The sequence below is a fragment of the Equus asinus genome, chromosome 24, assembly GCF_041296235.1.
Source record: "Equus asinus isolate D_3611 breed Donkey chromosome 24, EquAss-T2T_v2, whole genome shotgun sequence".
NCBI classification, from domain to species: Eukaryota; Metazoa; Chordata; class Mammalia; order Perissodactyla; family Equidae; genus Equus; species Equus asinus.
In genome coordinates, this window is record NC_091813.1 from 44,087,004 (window position 1) to 44,109,487 (window position 22,484).

At 38.0% G+C, this 22,484-nt stretch overlaps 1 protein-coding gene across 6 annotated transcripts in view; it reads left to right on the forward strand.

The window, feature by feature from the left end:
• AFG1L (AFG1 like ATPase) overlaps nt 1-22,484 on the forward strand; it is a 205,735-nt gene that overhangs the window by 39,386 nt on the left and 143,865 nt on the right. For all 6 annotated transcript variants that reach the window (XR_011497820.1, XR_011497818.1, XR_011497819.1 and 3 more), the window contains exon 3: nt 12,357-12,408. Coding sequence is in view for 3 of the 6 variants with exons in the window: in XM_014839041.3 (XP_014694527.1) it covers nt 12,357-12,408 (52 nt within the window). In the remaining 3 variants the exon portion in view is untranslated. The remainder of the gene's footprint in view (nt 1-12,356; nt 12,409-22,484) is intronic.

Here is a 22,484-nt window from a genome sequence, read left to right on the forward strand (position 1 = left end):
GCCTGTAGTTTCCTCCCATTAAGTGCATGCTCCATAATGTATCACGAATGATTTTTTTTTTTCGAGGAAGATTAGCCCTGAGCTAACCGCTGTCAGTCCTCCTCTTTTTGCTGAGAATGACTGGCCCTGAGCTAACATCCATGCCCGTCTTCCTCTACTTTATATGTGGGATGGCCAGCACAGCATGGTTTTTGCCAAGCGGTGCCATGTCCACACCTGGGATCCGAACCGGTGAACCCCGGGCTGCTGAAGCAGAACATGTGAACTTAACTGCTGCGCCACCGGGCGGGCCCCAAGAATGATATTTCTAACACACAATCTGATTGCACCATTCTCCTGCATAAGGTTTCTCATGCCCTCAGGAGAAAGTACAAACTCATTAGCCTGTTCTACAAGGTCCTTGAGAGCCTGGTGTCTGTCTCTTGCAGCTTCATCTGTCTTTGTTCTCTGCTGACAATAAAAGCACCAGCTGTGACTAGCCACTTGAAGATCCTTGAGCAAACCTGGGTCCTTCTCTTGCCTCTGGGTGTTTGCTAAGGCTGCCCCCAACCCCCATCCTTTTGGTATGCCCCATCCCATATTGCTCACCCAGTGACCACATGCTTTTTTGGTAAATACTGTGTCTTTCTTTCCTGGGTCTCCTAGATCTGCGGAACCCAGCTCACTGCCTGGCACAAAGTAGTTGCTCAATGCTCAATCCATGTTTGCAGAGTAAATGAAAAATGAATAAATAACAAAGCTGTCACTGAAGATTCACAAAATAATTCTCTGCTGACTCTGAAGGCAGTTGTCCTGGAGGATGTCAGCCTATCCATGTGTCTGCATGAGAGTGTAGGTGTCTCTCTGAGTTCCTATATCCATTTGCCTCTCTGGATATGTTTGTGTTCTCATTCCCTCCTTAGCATCAGCTCTTCGCTAATCCAGCAGAAGCCTGGAAGGCCACTTTAGTTCCTCAAATTCAGAACCTCGACTGGGTTCAGACTGAGGAATAGTTTCCACATCTTGCTTTTGATGAATTCCAGATTGGTTTGAGAATTATGCTAATGTCCTGGACATCCCTCTGAACTAGTGGTGGACTGGAATAGATCACACCTAGCATAACTTTGCCTAAGCTAGGCCAGAAGCAGAATATCAATTAGGAGTGAGTGAACGTGGAAGGATTTGCTGAAGAAATTGCCTCCTGTCGTTTGTCTCCCAGTGGCACATATAGGCACTTCTAAATGCTTGTTGCTTGAATGCATGAGGCATTAAAAGTCATTTGCATCTTCAAATTTTGTTATAATCAGAAATTGAGCCATTTCTTATGCTAGTTGTTTTAGAGGTTTAAGCTCACTCCCCCCCTTACACACACTTTCTAGTTATTTAGATACTTAAATAGGCTTAATTATACTAGTAAACTGAACAAATTGGTGTACTTTAGGTTATGAGGGTTCTTTTGCAAATCAGCTGAAGGCATTTAAAAAAAGATTTTCATTTAGAGAGAATTTACGGGTGCTAACATATAGTTCAGTTTTTTAGTTTTTAAAGATTTTGTTAGGAACCTGAAGTGATTTACTTTTATGAAAAAGTGGTCTATGTTGAGAATCATATAATGCTAGTTTTTAAAAGATGTAATTATGCTCAGCATTCCAGCTGGAATCATTGTCTCCGATTCTGTCATTTTGGGAGATAATAATGGAATGGTGAGGGGAGTGGGGAGAAAGAGGAAAAATAGTATTCCTGCATTTTAAACAAATTGGAAACACTTTTTATTTTAAAGCACCATCCTTATTATCTAATTATCCTAATGGAAATTATGCCAGAGTAGCAGATGGATAGTAACCCAGAACGGTGGAGGACATGCTATTTTAATTTATAACTTTGATGAGAATCACCTTGGGTTATTTGTTCATGATAGAATTTTAATATCATAAGGAACAAAGAATAGGGTTAGAATGATTAAATAAAAGTATTTGGAATGGTGGATGACAAATGTTTACTTTGCAGCAGTTAAAGAAATAGTTTTGGTAACAGTTTTGAAAGTAGCTGTCTAAAATGCAAATATGCGGGTACTTTTGGAATAATTTTAAATTTAATTCAAAAGAAAAAGTAATACAGTAATTAGTCACCTTACCAAATTTTGTTTTGTTTTTTCCTTTTTATTTTGAAAAATTTCAACAATACACTTAAGCCCACTAATGATTAACATTTTGCCACACTTGTTTTCTTCTCTCTCTAAATATATGTTTTTCTTTAGTCATCTGAGAGTAAGTTGCAAAATCATAACACTTGACCCCTAAAAACATCATTATATATCTCCTAATAAAGATATTGGAATAACTGCATAACTGTATTACCATTATCACACCCGAGAAATTTGACATTGATGTAACAATATTATCTAAAAGAGTTGCCTGATTTGGCAAATAAAAATACAGGATGTCCAGTTAAACTTGAATTTCAGGTAAATAATGAATAGTTTTTTAGTACACATATGTCCCATGCAATATTTGGAACATACATATACTAAAAATTATTTGATGTTAGTCTGAAATTCAAATGTAATTGGGCATCCTGTATTTTATCTGGCAATCCTAAAAATGAAGCCCACGTTCGAATTCAGACTTCTTGAATTTTTACCCAAATGTTCTTTTAACCCTGTGTGTGTATGTGTGTTTGTGTCTGTGTGTCTGTGTTTGGATCCAGGATCCATAATTCGCATTTGATTTTGTCTCATAAAATTTTGATAGAATGATGATTAGATATTTACTTTTAAAAATATAAACCACATGTTCCAAAGATTCCTTGTGTGGAAATGGGCTTTATATAAAGTATATGTAAAATTCAAAACATAAATTTTTACTAAATTTAGTGGTTTGGAGTACATCACCAAATGCATAACAGTCAGGACCCCAAACACTCATGACATCAGTGCATTTCCTTCTTGGACAATTTGCAGTATAGTCATATTTTTAAAAAAAATTTTAATGACTGTTTTTGATACCTGCTTTTCTTATCATCCTCTCTCTTTTTTTTTTATTTTAAAGATTGGCACCTGAGCTAACAACTGTTGCCAATCCTTTTTGTTTTTTCTGCTTTTTCTCCCCAAATACCCCCAGTACATAGTTGTATATTCTAGTTGTGGGTCCTTCTAGTTATGGCATGTGGGACGCTGCCTCAGCATGGCCTGACGAGAGGTGCCATGTCCATGCCCAGGATCCAAACCAGCGAAACCCTAGGCCGCCGAAGTGGAGTGCATGAACTTAACCACTAGGCCACAGGGCTGGCCCCTCATCTTCCCTTTTGATTTAGGTTATTATAATAAGTCTAAACTTGAGGATGCTTCCTGACTACATATCTATGAGTTTATTTTGTTTTTTTAGATTCCACGTATAAGTGATGTCATACTGTATTTGTCTTTCTCTGACTTATTTCACTTATCATAATGCCCTCAAGGTCCATCCATGTTGTTATAAATGGCAGCGTTTCCTCTCTTTTTTTTTTTTTGAGGAAGATTAGCCCTGAGCTAACATCTGCTGCCAATCCTCTTTTTGCCAAGGAAGAGTGGCCCTGAGCTAACACTTGTGACCATCTTCCTCTATTTTATATGTGGGACTCCTGCCACAGCATGGCTTGATAAGCAGTGTATAGGTCTGCACCCAGGATCTGAACCAGCGAACCCTGGCTGCCAAACCAGAGTGTGCGATCTTAACTGCTATGCCAGTGGGCCAGCCCCGGGTTTCCTCATTTTTTATGGCTGAATAATATTTCATTGTAGTTATACACCATATCTTCTTTATCCATTCATCCATTGATGAATGCTTTGGTTGTTTCCATGTCTTCGCTATTGTAATTAATGCTCCAGTGAGCATGGGAGTGCATGTATCTTTTTGAGTTAGTGTTTTTGTTTCCTTTGGATAAATACCCAGAAGTGAAATTGCTGGATCATATGGTAGTTCTATTTTAAATTTTTTGAGGAACCTCCATACTGTTTTCCATAGTTGCTACAACAATTTACATTCCTACCAACAGTGAACAAATGTTCCCTTTTCTCTACATCCCTGCCAACGCTTGTTATTTCTTGTCTTTTTTCTTTTTATTTGGTGAGGAAGACTGGCCTTGAGCTAACATCTGTTGCCGGTCTTCCTTTTTGCTCGAGGAAGATTCTTGCTGAGCTAACATCTATGGCAATCTTCCTCCATTTTGTATGGGGGATGCCTCTGTAGTAGGGCTTGATGAGCAGTGTATAAGTCCACACCCAGGATCTGAATCTGCAAACCCCGGGCCACCAAACCAGAGTGCGTGAACTTAACCATTACGCCACTGGGCCAGCACCCTTATTTCTTGTCTTTTTGATAATAGCCATTTTAACAGATGTGAGGTGATATCTCATTGTGGTTTTTGATTTGCATTTCCCTGATGGTTAGTGGTGTTGAGCACCTTTTCATGTACCTGTTGGTCATCTGTATGTCTTCTTTGGAAAAATATCTATTCAGATGCTCTGCCCATTGTTTAGCTGGATTTTTTGGGGTTTTTTGGCCACTGAGTTGTATGAGTTCTTTATATATTTTGGATATTAAATCCTTATCAGATATATGATTTGCAGATATTTTCAGCTGATTTGTATGTGGCTGTCCTGTTTTCCCAGCACCATTTACTGGAGAGACTATCTTTTCTTCATTGTATGTTCTTGCCTCCTTTGACATAAATTAATTGACCATATATGTGTGGGTTTATTTCTGGGCTTTCTCTTCTGTTCCATTGATCTATGTGTCTGTTTTTATGCCAATACCATACCATTTTGATTACTATAGCTCTCTCTTGAGAATAGATACTTTCATAAATACTTTACTTATATCAGGCCACTAACATGGCTAAGTGGAATTATATTATGGCATCAGTTAGCATGCTTTCAGTTACAAGTAACAGAAAACCCAGCTAAAACTGGGTTAAACAGGATAAGTAATCACTTGACTCATGTAGAAGTCCAGGGCTTAGGTATGCTTCAGGTGCAGTGTATTAGGGTCTTGGCTGTATTTCTTTGAGATCTTCTTGAGTTTGCCCTCTTGCATATTTTGGCTTTGTGTTTAGCTTGGCTTATCTCAAAGTAGCAAACTTGTGTCACGTCTATGCACCATACTGCCCAGAAGAAAGAGCTTCTTTTTCACCAAGTGTTGAACAGCAGAACTCCACTTGATCAAACTTGGGTCATAAGCTCAGACCTCAACCCATCACCCTGTTACGGGGGATGGAGCTGGGGATGGGGTCATTCTCACTTAAAGAGCGTGTCTGTTGCACAGTTGTGGGAAAGTGGAAAGCAATGGATATGGAGTAGGGGGGACTGTAGTTATATTTAAAGATAACTTCCAAAAAGAAAACATGCATTTGAGCTATTTTTTCTAGTAATATGTTGTTTGCACTGCAACCTCCATATTTCATCATGTCTCCTTGTTGTGATATATTTGAGGGACCTCTGACCAAAGTTGCTATGTCCGTGGAAAGATCTCCTATTCTAATGCATTACAAATCCTACGGTCCTCAGACTAGGTGACCATATTATGGTCACCATGACCTAAAGGCATTTATGAAGCCCCTGTTTATGCCTGCCTGTGGCTAAAGTAATAAATATAAAGAAGGCTGATTTATTTTAGAACTAATGGCTATTTGAAAATATCCAAATTAATACTGGGATTAACTCAAAGCATATGGTACAACAAATTTTTTTCTAGTTGCCAACTTCAAACTTTATTTGTTCTATTTTTCTTGCTTTTAATATAAAAGTTTAAAATAAATTAAACAACTAGTGTTGATGGTTGGGAAGAACAGTCAGTTAGCAAATGTTGTAAATCTGAGGCAGAGAACTCAACAAAAGCCAGTACAGGAATGAGGGGAGGTGATTTTTATGACAACGGGACAGCTCTCATCTTTTGTTTCTGTGTGTAGTCTGTATACACATTTCATGATTTCCTTTTAAGTTTGTCCCAGAAAGCTATTTGTTATTTCTTACCATCGCCTGCAATTCTTGAAGGCATTGACTCAACACTCACTTTTGAGTGTCTACTGTGTCTGTTGTTCTGTGGATGCTAAGATGATTAAGTCCTTGTCCCTGCCATAGGAGATCCTGTTCTAGTTTAGAGCCCAAACTTTAATAGGAAATTTGGAATTTAAAAGTATTGGAAAATTTGAGGAGTGTGTTCTGTGTGGTCTCTTGGCTCCATCAAGTAGGCCAGTGGATAGTAGGCCACTGATACAATGGAACTCTACATGTCTGGTTTTGGTCTGAGAAGAGGCTTCTGATCTTTTGCCTGGGCGTTAAAAGTGTTCTAGGAGTGCTGTCGGGGAGGGGGCGGGGGAGGGGGATGGCTGTGGTTGTATGTGACTATTCTACATACGGATGTTCGCTTCATCCTTCTCCCCCCTTTTTCTCATGCTCTCCACAAGACCCCTCCTTTCCAAGACCTTCAACCTCTCTAGTGTCCGTCCTCAGGGCACATTTCTCCAGGGCCGCTCTGTGCTCTGCTGTTCCCACCTGCTCGCTCAGTTACCCTCCTTTGTCAACATTCACTCTTCCAGAAGTTTGTTTAAATTTCTACTCAGCTGATGTCTCTTCTCCAGTCCTGTCCTCTTTGTACCTAACACCTTTTTTATCCCTTTACTTTTCTTGTGCTGTGGCTAATGAGTCCTCTGGCAGAAGCATATCTACTCTTCTCTAAATCATCCTTTTTAATGAAAAGAAAAAAACCCATTTATACTTGGTAACAAATTAAAACTTTATAAAGGAGAGTACAATTAAAATTAAGACCCTCTTATCCCCTCCGTTCCCTTTCTGGAGTGTTCACTGTTGAGTTTCTTGCGGAGTCCTCCAGAAATTTTCTGATAACCTTTATAAACAATTGTGTATGTGAATGTATGCCCACACATTCTTACTTCTTTTTTATATGGTGGGACCACAGCATACACACTGGTCTGTATTTCAAAAATTTTTTTTAACTTTAACACTGTATCTGGGAGACAATGCCACATCAGACTCTCTACTTCTTATAAGAGCTACCTTGCTCTTTTTAATTCTTTCATATGAATGTTCCACAATTCAATAGCTTTTAACAATGGTATAGTATTCCATCATATGAATATATACTACATGTCCTATTAATGGACTGTCCATGCATCTTTGTGTACATGTGTGGGTACTCCTGCAGGATAAATTTCTAGAAATGGAATTATTCAGTTAAAGTACATTCTAAAAGACAATGCCAAATTGCCTCAAAAGAGATTGCAGCAATTCATATTCTTAGCAGTTTGTGAGCCTTCCTGTCTCCATACATCTTTGATAATACTGTATCATCTCAGACTTTTAGATTTTTGTCATGATGGTATTTCATTGTCATTTTAAATCACACTTCTTTTATTGTGAATGAGATTAAATATTCTTTCATATGTTTAATCCATTTGTACTTTCCTTATCGATTTATAAAAACTCTTCATTTACTAAGGAAATAAGTTCTTGTCTGTAATAGGTGTTGCAAATTTTTGTTTGTAGTTTATTATTTGCTTTTTTACCTTCCTTAGCATTTTTTTCCCAAATGTTTAATTTCACTGCTTTTGTATCTTTCTTTTCCCTTAGGGTTTTTAGGTTTATGTCTTGCTTATAAGACATTACGCTTCAAGATTGTAAAAACAAATTCACAGAAAGATATTTTACATGAAGTTGATATTTCATATATCAGTTGATAGAAGGTTGTATAGGAAGAGGAATCATCTTCCTTTGTCACAGGAAGAAGAGAGGAAAGGATGGATGCAGATATGGGTGGGATTGCAATTTCATATAAGAAGTTGAAGGAGTTCCAACCCAATGCCTTCTGTTTTCTCTCTATGAAGAAGTAGGCATCTGCTGAAAGTAACGGGAAGTGTAGTTTAGCTTGAAGGGAACTGAGAAGGTTCCAGAGAATCATTGTGGAGACAGAGAGTGAACTAACCAGGGAATCAGAATTGTTGACAGTATGGAGGGACTGGTGAGAGGGTACCCTCTGCAGGGCTTCCAGACTTTTTTCAGCAATCTTCAGAAGTCTGGGTGAATGTGTTGGGAAGGTTGATACCTTAGTATGAGATTTTCTTTATTTTTAGCTATCCTTCCATCATTTAGTTCTAACTTTATTACATTATTGTTGGAGTACAGTGATTTTTTGGAATTTATTAGTTTCCTTTATGGCTCGGCATATGGACTACGTTTGAAATTGTGCCACATGTTCTTGAATGTGTTCTTGATTTGTTTGGTGTAGAGTTTATATAGACGTAGAATAGCTTAAACGTGCTTTAGTATTGTTCAGATCTTTGAGAGGGATGTGTCAAAGGGTGTGATGTTTCTTTTTGCATAGTCCACAGGTTTGGATGGAAGCAGGCATCAGTAAGCACATGATGTTTGCAGTCTTCAGTGTGAGTGAGTGGGCCTTGTGATTAGTCATGCAAAGGTGGGCAGTGAGTGGGAACTCCCCTGTTCTCTGCCCTGCACCCAAGAGATAAGGAAACAGCGGGTTGTAGAGTTGATGTGTCTTATCCAGAGTCACATAGCTCCTAAGTAGCAGACCCAGAATTTGTACTCAGATCTTTTGGTTTCAACTCCAATACTCTTCTGCTATATCTTTTATGCTTAGGAGGTAGGTGATAGATTACCACTGTCTTCCAGCATCATCCTCAAGCTTTCCATCTACACAATCTATAATACAGTGTCATTGGATCCTTATCAAAAACCCATTAGAGAAGATGTCATCATCCTACTTTACAAATTCACTTGGATACAAGTAACATGACTTACAACTTGTCACTAGGGAAACTTATTCATTTGTTCAGATTTTCAAGTCTTTGTCTAGTGTTTGTGCATTTTAAGGATTGAGTATGTATCAGATTCCTGGGAGGAAACATTAACAGCAGATGTTTCAGATAAAGACTGAATCAAGAGATGACATGGGCAGGGCAGCCTAAGACAGCAAACAAGGAATGGAGGGCTGAAGGAAGAGCCTGGAGAGACCTAGAGCTGTGTCATGAGGACCTCATGGTTCTGGAGGGATGCAGCTCTGCCAGAGATGCAGCACTGAAGCCGGGAGGGAACAGGAGAGAATGATCTGGATTTTTCTCTATCTTCTCCCTCCCATCTCCTTTAAGTAGTGAGTCCCAGGGGCTGAGCCCAGCCAGCAGCCAGCCAGCAAGGTTAGCTTCCTGGGTCCCCAGCAGGAAGGAGGAGGCATATGGGGGAGGGGAGCACAGGAGAATACCAGCACTGAGGAGCTATGCCAGGGTGGAGTTCTCTGAGACATAAGAACAAATTACAGGAAATTAAAACATTAAGAAAGGAATTTCATGGTACTGAAAAAATAGGATAAACTGTGAGAAAGTGTAAATTAGGAGTATGTAAATGGTGTGGGTTCCTGTGTAAGTTAGTTATTTTGAAGAACACTGTGTGAACCTAACTGTCCCTGAATTCACAGCTATGAATAAAGAATTTTAAAACTTCTTTAGGACCCATTTTATAGCCTTTTAAATAGTCTTACTGTTCTCTGTTCAGTCCTCTGATTTACCTCTTAAAATATAGATTTTTAAATCCTTTGAAATAATTTCAGTAATTTTTGGAAGACTGAAATTTTTATTAGGAGAAAATTAGCCTGCCTTAAGTAATACGTGGAGTATATAGCATCATTTAGATAGATGGTATCTAACATTTATCATTTTTGTCAATTTATTTAGAATAAAATCTTCATCTTAAACAGTATTTGTGTCATACCATGTGTTTGTGATCTCAGCTGTGGGAGGATCCCCTTTGGTACTCTACAACGGTATCTCTTTGTCATCCTCTAGATTTTACTATAATATAAATTATATATGTAATATATTTGCCAAAGTGCTCTTTCGAAAATATATTGAATGTGAGTGGGTAAAACAGAAGATAGGACCTGAGTGCTTTTCTTTTTTTTTTCAATAGCATTGAGTTCTCTCCGTGCCATCTTTTCCCCCTATCTTTGTTAAATTTTTGCCTTGAACTTCGTTTATTCAGCATATATTGCTTATAGCACATGAACAGTACTAGAGTAGCCCCAGACTATTCCTGCAAACTGTGTTGTGAAGAATTATTAATTGCTATGTGCTTCCAGTTACCTAGTACAGAATGTTGCTTTCAAAAGCTTTCTAATATATAGAATATACTTAGAGATTATTAGGTTGTAAGTTTTCTAATATATAGCATAAACTTAGAGATTATTAAGTTCAAAGGGTTCTAAAATTATTTAAGAGCTAATGCTTTTTTCCTGGCAAGTGGAAAAGAGAATAACCAGTGTACAAGAAGGGTTCATATAAGATATTAAAACAAGGCAAATTAAAAGGTTATGGCAGGAGTGGAATCTGTTTTCAGTTGAGATTTAAGAATAGCTGGTAAGTTAATGTGCAGAGAACAGAGGGAAGGCATTCAGCTGGCAGAATCAAAGCAGAGAAGATACTTTTGCCTAAAGCCTGGTGAAGGTTCTTCTGGAAGGGGCCTGCTGGAGTCAGGGGCTGGATTTATAGGTAAAGCTGAGAGAGGGACAGGAAAGTGAGAGAGGTTTCTGAGGCATGTTGGAGTGAATCCACAGATTAAAAAACGAAAGCATTAGTACTAGATCCTGAAATCTAGCTTTGGAGAATGTTCTCTGCTGAAATATTGACTGCTCTAGTTGGTGCTAAGTGGTATAACCTTCGCTTCTTTCTGCTTTTACCCTTTCTGAATTCTCTCTGCTCTGGTTTACCTTGGTTTTTGCACAGGTGTCCAGGACCTGTTGCAGAGTTTGAAGGTTGCTCTTCTAAGTGCAACAAAATTCAGGATGGTTATTTGGTTAATAATAATATTAAGCAAAGAGAAGTTCCGTTTTGTTTCTCCCTTGGAGCCCTCCATCCTCCTGTTCTGGACTGGACTTAATTGCTTTCTTGACCTGCTTGTGCCGCTGTGGTTCTGGAGCAACTCTCCATCTTACCAGGGCTTCCTCCCCAGGATCCTCTGTGTTTCCTGGAGCCTGGGTGTTCCTATTTCTGTTGGGGAGGTTTTTTTGAGACCCTGTATGTATGGAATGTCAATTTCCCATTTGCACACTTGATGGATAAATTGGATGGATTAGATTGAAAATCATTGTCCCTCAAATTTTACTCAAGTCTTTATCTGTTGTTTTGACCTGTTCCTCTACCCACCTCTAACTGCTACTGCTCCCCCCACCCCCACCACCTTGGACGTTTGTAGGGTCTTCTTTATGTCCTCGGTGAAATTTCAGAATTGTGACTTGTTATAGATCTTATTTCCTTCATTGTGCCGGACACTTATTCCGTCCTCCTTATCTAGAAATTAAGTCCTTCACATCTGAGAAAAATCTGCATAAATTTCTTAGATAACTTCTTCCCCTCTTTTTTTTTTCTCTCTTTTCTCTTTCTAGAATTCCTTTTTGTCATATATTGGGCTTCCTGAATTAATCGTGTAATTTTCTTATGTTTTCCATCTCTTATTGTTGCTATTTATTTGTTGTATTTTCTGGAACATTTCCTCGAGCTTATCATCTAATCCTTTTTCTGGAATTTTATTTCTGCTACTATATTTTACATTTCAGAATGCTCTCTTTTGTTCTTAATGTTCCTTTTAAAAAATTGCATTGTGTTCTTGCTTTATAGTATTAATAGCTTCTCTTATTTCCCCCAGCATATTGGTTGTGTCGATTACAGTTTTAATTTGAAGTTTCCTTTTGCTGTTTGTGTAGTCTGTTTCCTGTGAGTTTTCCTCCCCTACTGTTTATTTGCTCTGGTCTCTGACTTTCATCTTGGAAGTTTTTTTTCAAATTTCTATTGATTCTTGGCTATCAATTCGTTTTAGAGTCTTTTCAGATACTAACAAGCTGATTGGAGGCTCCATCTTAAGAGATTTGTTGACTGCTGTGTTTTACTGTAAGGTGATCTGATAGGGACATCTTTGAGAGAAGCCCACACATAAATGCCGTTGAGCCTTTTTTTCCTGGAGACCATTCAGTTTCTCCAGAGAAATTCTTTTCGTCTCTTGCTTGCTGAGAGGGAGCTTGGTGGTTGTTGTTTGGGGAGCCCATTTGGGAAAGAAGGGGAAGATTACATGGTTAGTAAATGGTGTAGGGGATGTAAACTCAAATTGTGTGACTTCAGTGCCCTTGCTCTGGGCTCCCATGATTCTTGCCTCCTGTATTAAAACCTAAGTTGGGCTTCTTAGCCTTTTACATCAAGTTTTTCGTACTTATTGTGTACAATAGCCCATTTTAGTCCTGTATAGCACAGTTAGGAACACTATGTATATGATGATATTTAATTATTTCCATGTTAGAGATTTATAATTTGTTCTTAATTTGCAGCTTTTTTCAAGGAGAAAACCTCCAAGGGGCCTGTATGTTTATGGAGATGTTGGTAAGTGTGCTGAAATAAGTTTTGAGTGGTCCAAACAGAAAGTGTCCCAGCGTTCACTCAGGGATAACTTCCGTTTCTATCCCTCAATTGGCTGCCAGCAAAGGAATAAGGTAAAATAAGGGGAGAGGAAAGGGGACGGGAGGGCAGTGATCTTAGTTTGCCCTTTTGCTTCTCATAGTGTGTGACTGTAGTTTAAAGCAGGGTTAGTTAGCAGGTTAGGGTGCAAACACTGTTTAATGTATGAAATGAGTTGATCTCAGGGAAGGAAATCATCTGTAGATAGGTTATTAGATAAATCTGCATCTCATTGCTCAGTGCTATTTGACTCAGCTTAATACTTTTTAAAAAATAAGCTGTTCTTTTTAACTTTTAATTTCCACTAATATTTCTACTCATAATCTAAGCCCTTGTCCTCAATTTAGTTATTATCTTTAATTTAGTTATTAATGTATATTCTTAACACATGGATGGTAACATTTGCTTGGTGTCCCACTTCCATACATTCGGCACAAAGACTCAGATTTTCTTGGAAACTTTATGAGCTGTCCCTCACTTTCTAGATTTTCCTAATCAGTTAATGTCTTGCTTCTTCCCTGACTTCATTCTTGCTGAAATTATCTATTTCTGGTTTCTGTTTCTTCAAACAAATCCTTTTGTCCTAGTCCTAAACCTCTCCCTGATTACCCACATTCACTGAGGTCATGAACATGGCTCCTACTTTATCTGGCCTTATTGCTTTCAATCATTTCTTTTATTGATATACTCAAAATGCACATTTACATGTACCGAGATCAGTTTTGGTTCTTGACTAATAAACAGCCTTCAGGCTCTCCTGTAGCCATAATAAATTTGAATTATGAGGAAATGGTGGCAGAGGTTATTATCTTACTAAGAATTTCAGTGCAACTCCTAAAAATAATAGGAGTTGAATAAGTAGATATAGTGCCTTAAAGATGAAACTGTTCTTTTCTGGATCTTCCCTCTCTTTCTGATTTGCTTACGAATGCCTCTCAATACCTGTTTTACACTTATAGATTTAGCAAATCTAATAAAAAGAGAATTGTTTAGCTCACAGTGAATGATAGAGATTGCCCCGTAGGATTCTTCAAGTTCTTGAAATTTAAAAATGTGAAAGAAACTCAAACTATTCTTTTTTTTTAGTTTATTGGCGAATTGGTATTTTTGAGACCATGCATGCCTACTTCTTACTTAGGAAGCAATTTATACCAGGTTCTTGATCAGTTTCATGTGTCTGCACCTTTGGGTACCTCTAGCAGGTCTCATTCTGTTGTCATCTCTGGTTCTTTGCCTCTTTGTAGAACACTTACTTCCTATACCTTCACTTTCATGTTTTGTCATTGCTAAAATCACCATCTTTGTTTCTCCTGTTACCTTAACCACTTAACCATAAATGGAGATGGTTAGTAAAGCACAACTGTTTCCACTTCTGCAAAAGGACTTAGAAAAACCCAGCAACCTATGAAAGTTATTAGATTTTAGTTTGGAAAATACAGCCATATTCTAATGAATTGAAGGGAGGTACAATAAATGTAATTCATCTGAATGTTGGAGAGAATTAGAAAAGATGTAATAACATGGGATGTTCACATAGGCTGGCTGTGTGGCAACCTCTGGTTAGGAACTTCTTTATAATATAGAGAGGGGAAGAGAAAGTAGTTTTGAAACAGGAAATGAGATGAACATTTTGGTGGCTGTAATCACTTGAGTTTAGAATAGTTACAAAATAGGTAATGAAAGATATGTCAAATTCTCATCTTGGGTGCTCTCTGACTGGGAGAATAGCCTCAGAATGTTTTCATTAGCTCTTATTCTTTACTATTTTCCTTTTTTAGACTTGGGCAACAGGTATGAAATTTTAAGGAGGCTGGATGGGAAAGATGATGTCTGTTTCATAGCGCCCCCTTCTCCCTCCTTATTCCTGCTCTTGGCTTGGGCTCTGTCATGCTCACTTCGTTCTACTCTCCTTCTTCAGAGACATGTTGAGATGATTGTCTTAGATGGACTCTCAATCCAGGAAACCCCAGTAGAGTTGATGTAGAAGTTGGAGGGATTACCATCATGGTTCAACCCTGAAGTGAAGTGTTTTCATTAATAAAATGCTTAGCACATCTCATACAGAAGCCCAAAGCTTCAGTAGTAGTATTTTATGGCTTCATTCTTCCCCTGCAACTGGTTTTCTTACAACCAGGGCTCAACTTTTGACCGGCAGACTACAGTGGTGATGGCTGGGCTAATGATTTGTTTGGTACATTAGAAGAGAAAAAAGTACATTTTTGTTTATCAGTCCCTGTTTTACTGCCTCCTGTTTAACCTCTCCTATTTCACATTGGCAACTTCACCAGGTGAAAGGTAGACTTGTTTTAAGGTTAGGACCTGGGAAGCAAAATTCTGCTGGGCTTGGAGGCAATGATGGAGGACGCCGCTTCCAGCTCCTTCTGCAGGGGGTTGGCTGTGAAAAGGGCACCACTAGGCGAGGCTCTCGAGCAGTCAATTTTGGCTTCAAAGTTAGCACTTAAAAGAGTTTTAGGTTTCACAAATTACTCTCCTAGTTAGAATCTTCTTTTGAGAAAAATACAAGGTTTTATTTAGGATTCTGTAGAGACAAAAGCAAAATTGTGAAGTAGGTAAAATTAGTATTGGTTTCTTCCCCACCTTTTTCCAACATCTCCTGTCCACATTCTTCCATTCACTCGACAAGTGTTTATTGAGCTTCTGCCTTGTACCAGGCAGTGTGTTGTTTCTGGAGATGTAAAGTGACTAAAAGGAGACACGGCCTTTGCTCACTGAAAAGTTACAAACTGTTGCGATGGCTTTGAAACATTTTTGAACATGACTGACAGAAACATATTTTGTGTCCCGACCTAGTGTATGCCTGCTCATGTGTGTGTACACACATACACACATACCTATGAAAAATAGTTTCATGAAGGAAAACTTACTCTTCCGTGTTTTGATATTTTCTATTCTATTTTATTCTATTCTATTCCATTCTATCTTATGACAAAAAAGTTCTGTTTTAGTGGCAGCTTGCAAAACACTGGTCTGGTGTCTCTAGTATCCATTACTACCTGTTGGCGTGCTAGGGTTTGTTCCTGCTCTTTGACCCCTTCAGGCCTCAGGGTTTCCAATGCTGGATCCTCCAGAGGACGCAGCTTTCTCCTCTACTTGTTTAAATTGGTTGGACTCCTGTTATCCCAGGATCTGCCTTCTAGCTAAATGTCTGAACTACTTCTAAGCTATTTCTAATCTAAGCTGTTCTAAACTACTTGCTAAATTTTTAATGGGTACCATTGGATTAGGAGGTTACCTCTCCAGAACATTTGCATTTATTTTTATATATTTTTCGGAAGATTCGCCCTGAGCTAACATCTGTTGCCAATCTTTTTTTTCCCTTCTTCTCCCCAAAGCCCCTCAGTACATAGTTGTATATTCTAGTTGTAGGTCCTTCTAGTTCTGCTCTGTGGGACGCCGCCTCAGCATGGCCTGATGAATGGTGCTAGGTCTGTGCCCAGGATCCGAACTGGCAAACCCTGGGCTGGTGAAGTGGAGAGCACAAACTTAATGGCCACGGACCCGAACATTTGGATTTAAAGAGAATCTTCTAGGAGTTAGCATTTCACTGAAATTTTGGTGTATGAAATGGAACTTTAGTGACCCACCTGGCCACTTAGTGATTTTGGGCAAAGAAATCTTTTAACATCTCTGATATTACACCACCTACAGGCTCTTGCCCACCATACTAAACCTAAAGTTGCATATCATAGACACATTAAAAGAATTTTACATTTCAGAAAGGTCTTGGTTACCTTTTTTCCTATTTTGCTAGTGGCATGAACTGAACATTCTCCTCTGATACTCACACTGAGCACTGTTTGGTGCTGTGGAAAGTGAAATATTGATAATTTCTTGTGTATATCTACTAGTCTCTGTTAGAAGTAGAGAAAATATAGACATTGATAAGAATTAATAAGAGGAATAATGAATACAAAATAAGTAGAAATTTAAGTATAGCCTCTATCATTTTCATACTTTTAAAAATTATTTTTAATTTCTTCAAATATTCAGTTATTCACATTTCTAATTATATCATAAATGTTTCTGTTTTCAATGTGATATTGGTCGTCTTTAGATCTCTCTTTGTGTTTGTGTGTGTGTGTGTGTGTATGTGTGACTCATGTCACACCAAAGAGGTGCTTCAGCAAAATCCAGATTATGTTTGTAAGTGTGTGTGTGTATACACATATATATGCGTATATATGTTTATATATGTGTGCATATGTATATGTATATATGTATACACACTTACATACATATATATAAACTTATTTGTCCTGTAGGGTTTCCTACAACCTGGATTTTGCTGATGCATCTCCGTGGTGTGATGTACGTCCTCCAATTTTGTCTTTTTCAAGGTTGTTTTGGCTATTCTATGGCCTTTGTATTTCCATATGCATTTTAGAATGAGCTTGTCACTTTCTTAAAAAAGATCATTCTGGGGACTTTGATTGTGCTTATTGAATCTATAGATCAATTTGCACAGAATTGAAAGCTTAAAATATTGAGTCTTTTAATCTATGGGCATGGTATATTTCTTCTTCTTCTTTTTTTTTTTCGTGAGCAAGATTGGCCCTGAGCTAACATCTCTTGCCAATCTTCCTCTTTTTGCTTGAGGAAGATTGTCACTGAGCTAATATCCCTGCCAATCTTTCTCTATTTTGTATGTGGGATGCCGCCCCAGCAGGGCTTGATGAACGGTGTGTAAGTCCAAGCTCAGGATCTGAACCCGCGAACTCTGGGCCACCAAAACGGAGTGTGTGAACTTAACTACTATACCACTGGGCTGGCCGCAATTTCTTCATTTTTTAAGATCTTTAATTTTTCTCAGTGGTGTTTTGTAGTTTGTAGTACAGAAGTCTGTCATGTTTTTGATAAATTTATTTCTATGTATTTTATGTTTTCTGATGACACTGCAAATGGTATTATATTTAAAATTTTTAATTTCCAACTTATCACTGCTAGTGTGTAGAAGCAATTGACTTTTTGATGACCTTGCTAAATTCAATTATTAACTCTAGTGGTTATTTGGTAGATTCTTTAGGATTTTTCGTGTACACAATCGTGTTGTCTGTGAATAAAGATAATTTTACTTTGTCCTTTACAATGTGTATGCCTTCTAGTTCTTTTTTGGCCTCTTTGCACTAGCTAGGAACTCCGGTACAGTGTTCAGTAGAAGTAGTGAGAGTGGATGTCCTTGCCTTGTGTCCAATTTTAGAGAAGAGTTCAGTCTTTGAGTAGTGAGTATGATGTTAACTGCAAGGCATTTTTTTTCTTAATGTTTAATTTTTTTATTGTTAGCAAAATATGTATAACATAAAATTTACTGTTTTGACCATTTTTTAAGTATACAGTTCAGTGGCATTAAGTACATTCACATTGTTGTGGAACCATCACCACCATCTGTCCCCAGAATCTTTTCATTTCCCAAACTGAGACTCTGTCCCTGTTATAAACAGTATCTATCCATTCTGTACTACCTCCCTCCCAGCCCCTGGCAACCACCATTCTACTTTTGTCTCTATGAGTTTGACCACCCTAGATACCTCATATAAAGGAAGTCATATAATATTTATTTTTTTGTGTCTGGCTTATTTCACTTAGCATAGGATCTTCAAGATTCATCTATGTTGTAGCATCTGTCAGAATTCCATTCCTTTTTAGGGATGAAAAATATTCCATTATATAGATATACCAGTTTTGTTTATCCGTTCATCTGTTGATGGATGTTTGGGTTGTTTCCATCTTTTTTTTTAATAAACTTTCTTTTTTTTGAGGAAGATTAGCCCTGAGCTAACGTCTGCCACCAATCTTCCTCTTTGTGCTGAGGAATACTGGCCCTCAGCTAACATCCGTGCCCATCTTCCTCTATTTTATGTGGGATGCCTGCTACAGCATGGGTTGACAAGTGATGCATAGGTCCGCACCTGGGATCCAAACTGGCAAACCCTGGGCCGCTGAAGCAGAACGTGTGCAGTTAACCTCTGTGGCACTGGGCCGGCCCCGGGTTGTTTCCATCTTTTGATTGTTCTGAATAATATTGCTGTGAACACTGCTGTACAGATATCTGTTCAAATCCCTGCTTTCAATTGTTTTGTGTATATACCCTGAAGTGGAATTGCTGGATCATATGGTCATTGTGCATTTACTTTTTTGAGGACCTGACATACCATTTTCCACAGCAGCTGCACCATTTTATATTCCCACCAGCAATGTACAAGGGTCCCCATTTTTCCACATTCTTACTAACACTTGTTATTTTCTACTGTTTTTTTCTGCTGAGGAAGATTAGCCCTGAGCTAACATCTGTGCCAGTCTTCCTCCGCTTTAGATGTGGGTCACCGCCACAGCATGGCTGATGAGTGGTGTAGGTCTTCACCTGGGATCCAAACCCATGAATCTGGGTTGCTGTAGCAGAGTGTGCTGAACTTAACCACTATGCCATGGGGCCAGCCTCTCTTTTCTTTTCATAGTAGCCATCCTAATGAATGTGAAGTGGTATCTCATTGTAGTTTTGTTTTGCATTTCTCAAATGATTAGTGATGTTGAGATCTCTTCATTGTAGTTTTTTTGTATTCATCCTTTATGAAACTGAAGAAGTCTCCCTCTTTCCCGAGTTTTCTGAGAGTTTTTATCATGAATGTGTGCTGAATTTTGTCAAAATTGTTTTCAAATGTTGTGATAATTATATGGTTTTTATGTGTTGAATTTTATTTTGGCAGAGGGTTATTTGCATGCCAGATTGATTCATTTGAAGTATTTTTTTTGATTGAAATTTGTTGAGATAATTATCAATTCACAGGCAGTTGTTAAAAGTAATGCAGAAGGATCCACATGCACTTTATTCTTTTTCCCCCAAAGGTAACATTTTGCAAAACTATAGTATATATATCACAACCAGGATATTGACATTGATACAATTCATGGGCCTTATTCAAATTGCTCCAGTCTTACTTATACTCACTTATGTGTGTGTATTTAGTTCTGTACAATTTATTACCTGTGTAGGTTCATGTATCTACCACCACAGTCAAGATACTGAACAATTCTATCACCACAAGAATCCCTTGTGTTGCCCATAATTTTATAACCATACCTGCTTACCCTCAATTTCTTGTTTTTTCTTTTGGTGAGGAAGATTGACCCAGCACTAACATCTGTTGCCAATCTTCCTCTTTTTGCTTGACGAAGATTCTTGCTGAGCCAGCATCTGTGCCATTCTTCCTCTATTTTGTATGTGGAATGCTGCCACAGCATGGCTTGATGAGCGGTGTGTAGGTTTGCGCCTCGGATCCAAACCTGTAAACCCCAGGCCACGAAAGCAGAGCATGGGAACCTAACTACACCACTGGACCAGCCTTCATCCTCCGTTTCTAAGTTCTGGCAACCACTAACCTGTTCTCCTTTTGTAAAATTCTGTCATTTGGAAAGGTTATATAAATGGAAAATATGTAACCTTTTGAGACTGGCTTTTTTTCACTCAGCATAATTCCTTGGAGAGTCATTCAAGTTGTTGCACGTATCAATATCTCTAGAAATTGTTCATCTTACACCTTCCTGGTGGCCATTCTTTGCCTCACATTATGGAGTATCAACCTACATGTGAGCAGCTAGTACTCAGCCAAAGACTCAAGAGTACCCACAGGTTGATTTCTAGAGCTCTTTCATTATAGTGTAGCCTCCTCTTCTCTGGCCCTTTGCCTTGCAAATTTCCCCTGCATTGAACTCCCATAATTCTGATATCTCTTAACTCACTCAGCTAGACCTGGGCATTTTACTTGGATTTACCCTTTCGGTGCAGCAACCTTCAAGGTGCCTCCAAGCCAAAAGCTGGAGTGGTATAGGGCTTATCTTATTTTTCCTTTCTTTCAGGCAGCAGAGCCTTGTGTCGCTTCTTTTCCAATGTCTGAAAACATTAGTTTCATATATTTCATCCAGTTTTCTGGTATTTTATGTTGAGATGGTGAGTCCAGAACCAATTTCTGTAACACAGGCTCTTAAGAGTTTTCATTTTCCTGATACACATTGCTAAGCCTTTCTTACTCCAAGGTTATGCAAATGTTCACAACTGTTGTCTTCTGGGTCTTTCATTTTTTTTAGCAACTTAAATTCATCTGCAGTTAATTTTGGTGTGAAATGTAAGGTGTAGGGATCTGGTTTTATTTTTTACAAATGGCTGAGTATTTGTCTTTAGCAATTGTTAATTTTTTTCATATACGTTGTTATTATATATACTTCAATCTGCTTATTTGGTTTAGTTGATATTTTAAGAAATCCAGTACTATTCAAATGTAATTTCTCTAATTTTATAATATCGTTTTGTTTTGTACTTCCTCTCCCTTCTCTCCTTGCCTCCCCCAACCTTCACTACTTGCCACTTACCTTTTTTAAAAATATTTTTGACACTTCTTTTTGTATTATCCATTTAAGTGAAAATTTTAAAGTGTAGGTGTTTATTTTGTTTTACTCAAATGTTAAGTATTTTTTCAATTAATTGTACATCCTGGATGTCATGCTTTTTCAATTAATTGTACATCCTGGATGTCATGCTATATCAGTACATGTTGATCCATCTTGCTCATTTTGCTGAGTATATACTATTTTATTATATGAATTTTCCACAATTCACTTAACCAATTTCCTGTTGATAGGCATTTATTTATTTATTTTTAACCAGGAGATAGACTTTAGAATCATGTTGTCAAATTATTCCTAAATTGATTTTGATTGGGATTTCATTGACCGTCAAAATAATTTAGGGAGAAGAAATATCTTTACAGTAGTTATTTTGGTTCTGAGTATTTTTAAGCCATTTGATGGACTTGCAGAAAGACAAATTGACTTGGAGAAAGATTGGTCTTACACTCCCAGCAGAAGTATGTCAGGGTGCTTATTTTCCCACATCCTCACCACCGTAAAAATGGTATATCATTGGTGTTTTAATTTGTATTTCTTTTATTTCTGGTGGAGATAAACTTTTAAAAATATGTTTAAAGCTATTTGTGTTTTTGGGGTCATTTTAATACCTGTATTCTTTGCACATTAATGATGTTAATTCTGTGTTGTTCAGTACTCTTACAGTTGCAGTGAAAATAAAAAGCCAGTTGAATTAGCTGAACTGGGGAGGAATTTAACGGTGGCTTTAATTGTTAAGTCTAGTGATAACCTGATCCAGCCACGGTAGATCTGTGAGCTTACATGGTATTTGGAGGATCTCTCTCTCTTTCCCTCCCTTTCCCTCCACCTTCGTCTTCTGGTTCTGCTTTCCTTATTGTTGGCTTCATTCTTGGTCAGGACTCTTTAATGTTGTAGGAAAGATGACTCCTGGGATCTTCTAGGTTGCTCTCTTAAAAGGAGAAGGGACGATTCTCATTCTCAGAATCCATATTAACTCTGTCTAGAGAACGCTGATCTAATTGGGTTACATGCCCACCACAAGGCCAACCGCAGCGAATAGGGTAATGGGGTATTTTGATCGGCCCACCCCGTGATCAATACTGTCATAGAATCATACTAAGTTGAGAAGTTTTTAGAAGGAAGAGATTTAGGACAGACAGGGGGAACAAAAAAGATATCCATTGTAGTTTCTAAGAGCTTATCTTAAAGATATATGAGGTTAAACCCTCACGCTCCATGAGGGCAGGGATTTTTCTCAGTTTTGTTCACTGCCATATCCTGAACACCTAGATTAAGATCTCATACATGGTAGGCATTCAGTAAAAATATATTCATTAAATAAATAAGGATACTAATATTATTTATGGTGACCTTGATATGCAGGAGGTTGAATTTCCTGTAGCCTAATCTATCAAGCTTTTCCTTTATGATTTCTTCCTTTTGCTTTTATCTCCAGAAACTTTTTATTTGATGGTCTTATTATATTTTAAGCCAAGTTTTAGAGTTAGTATAAAGATTACATTCAAATATATATTATTTACATTTTTGGTTAGGTAATTCATGACTTTTTTCTGGATCCACAAGTATACTATGCTTCATGCCAC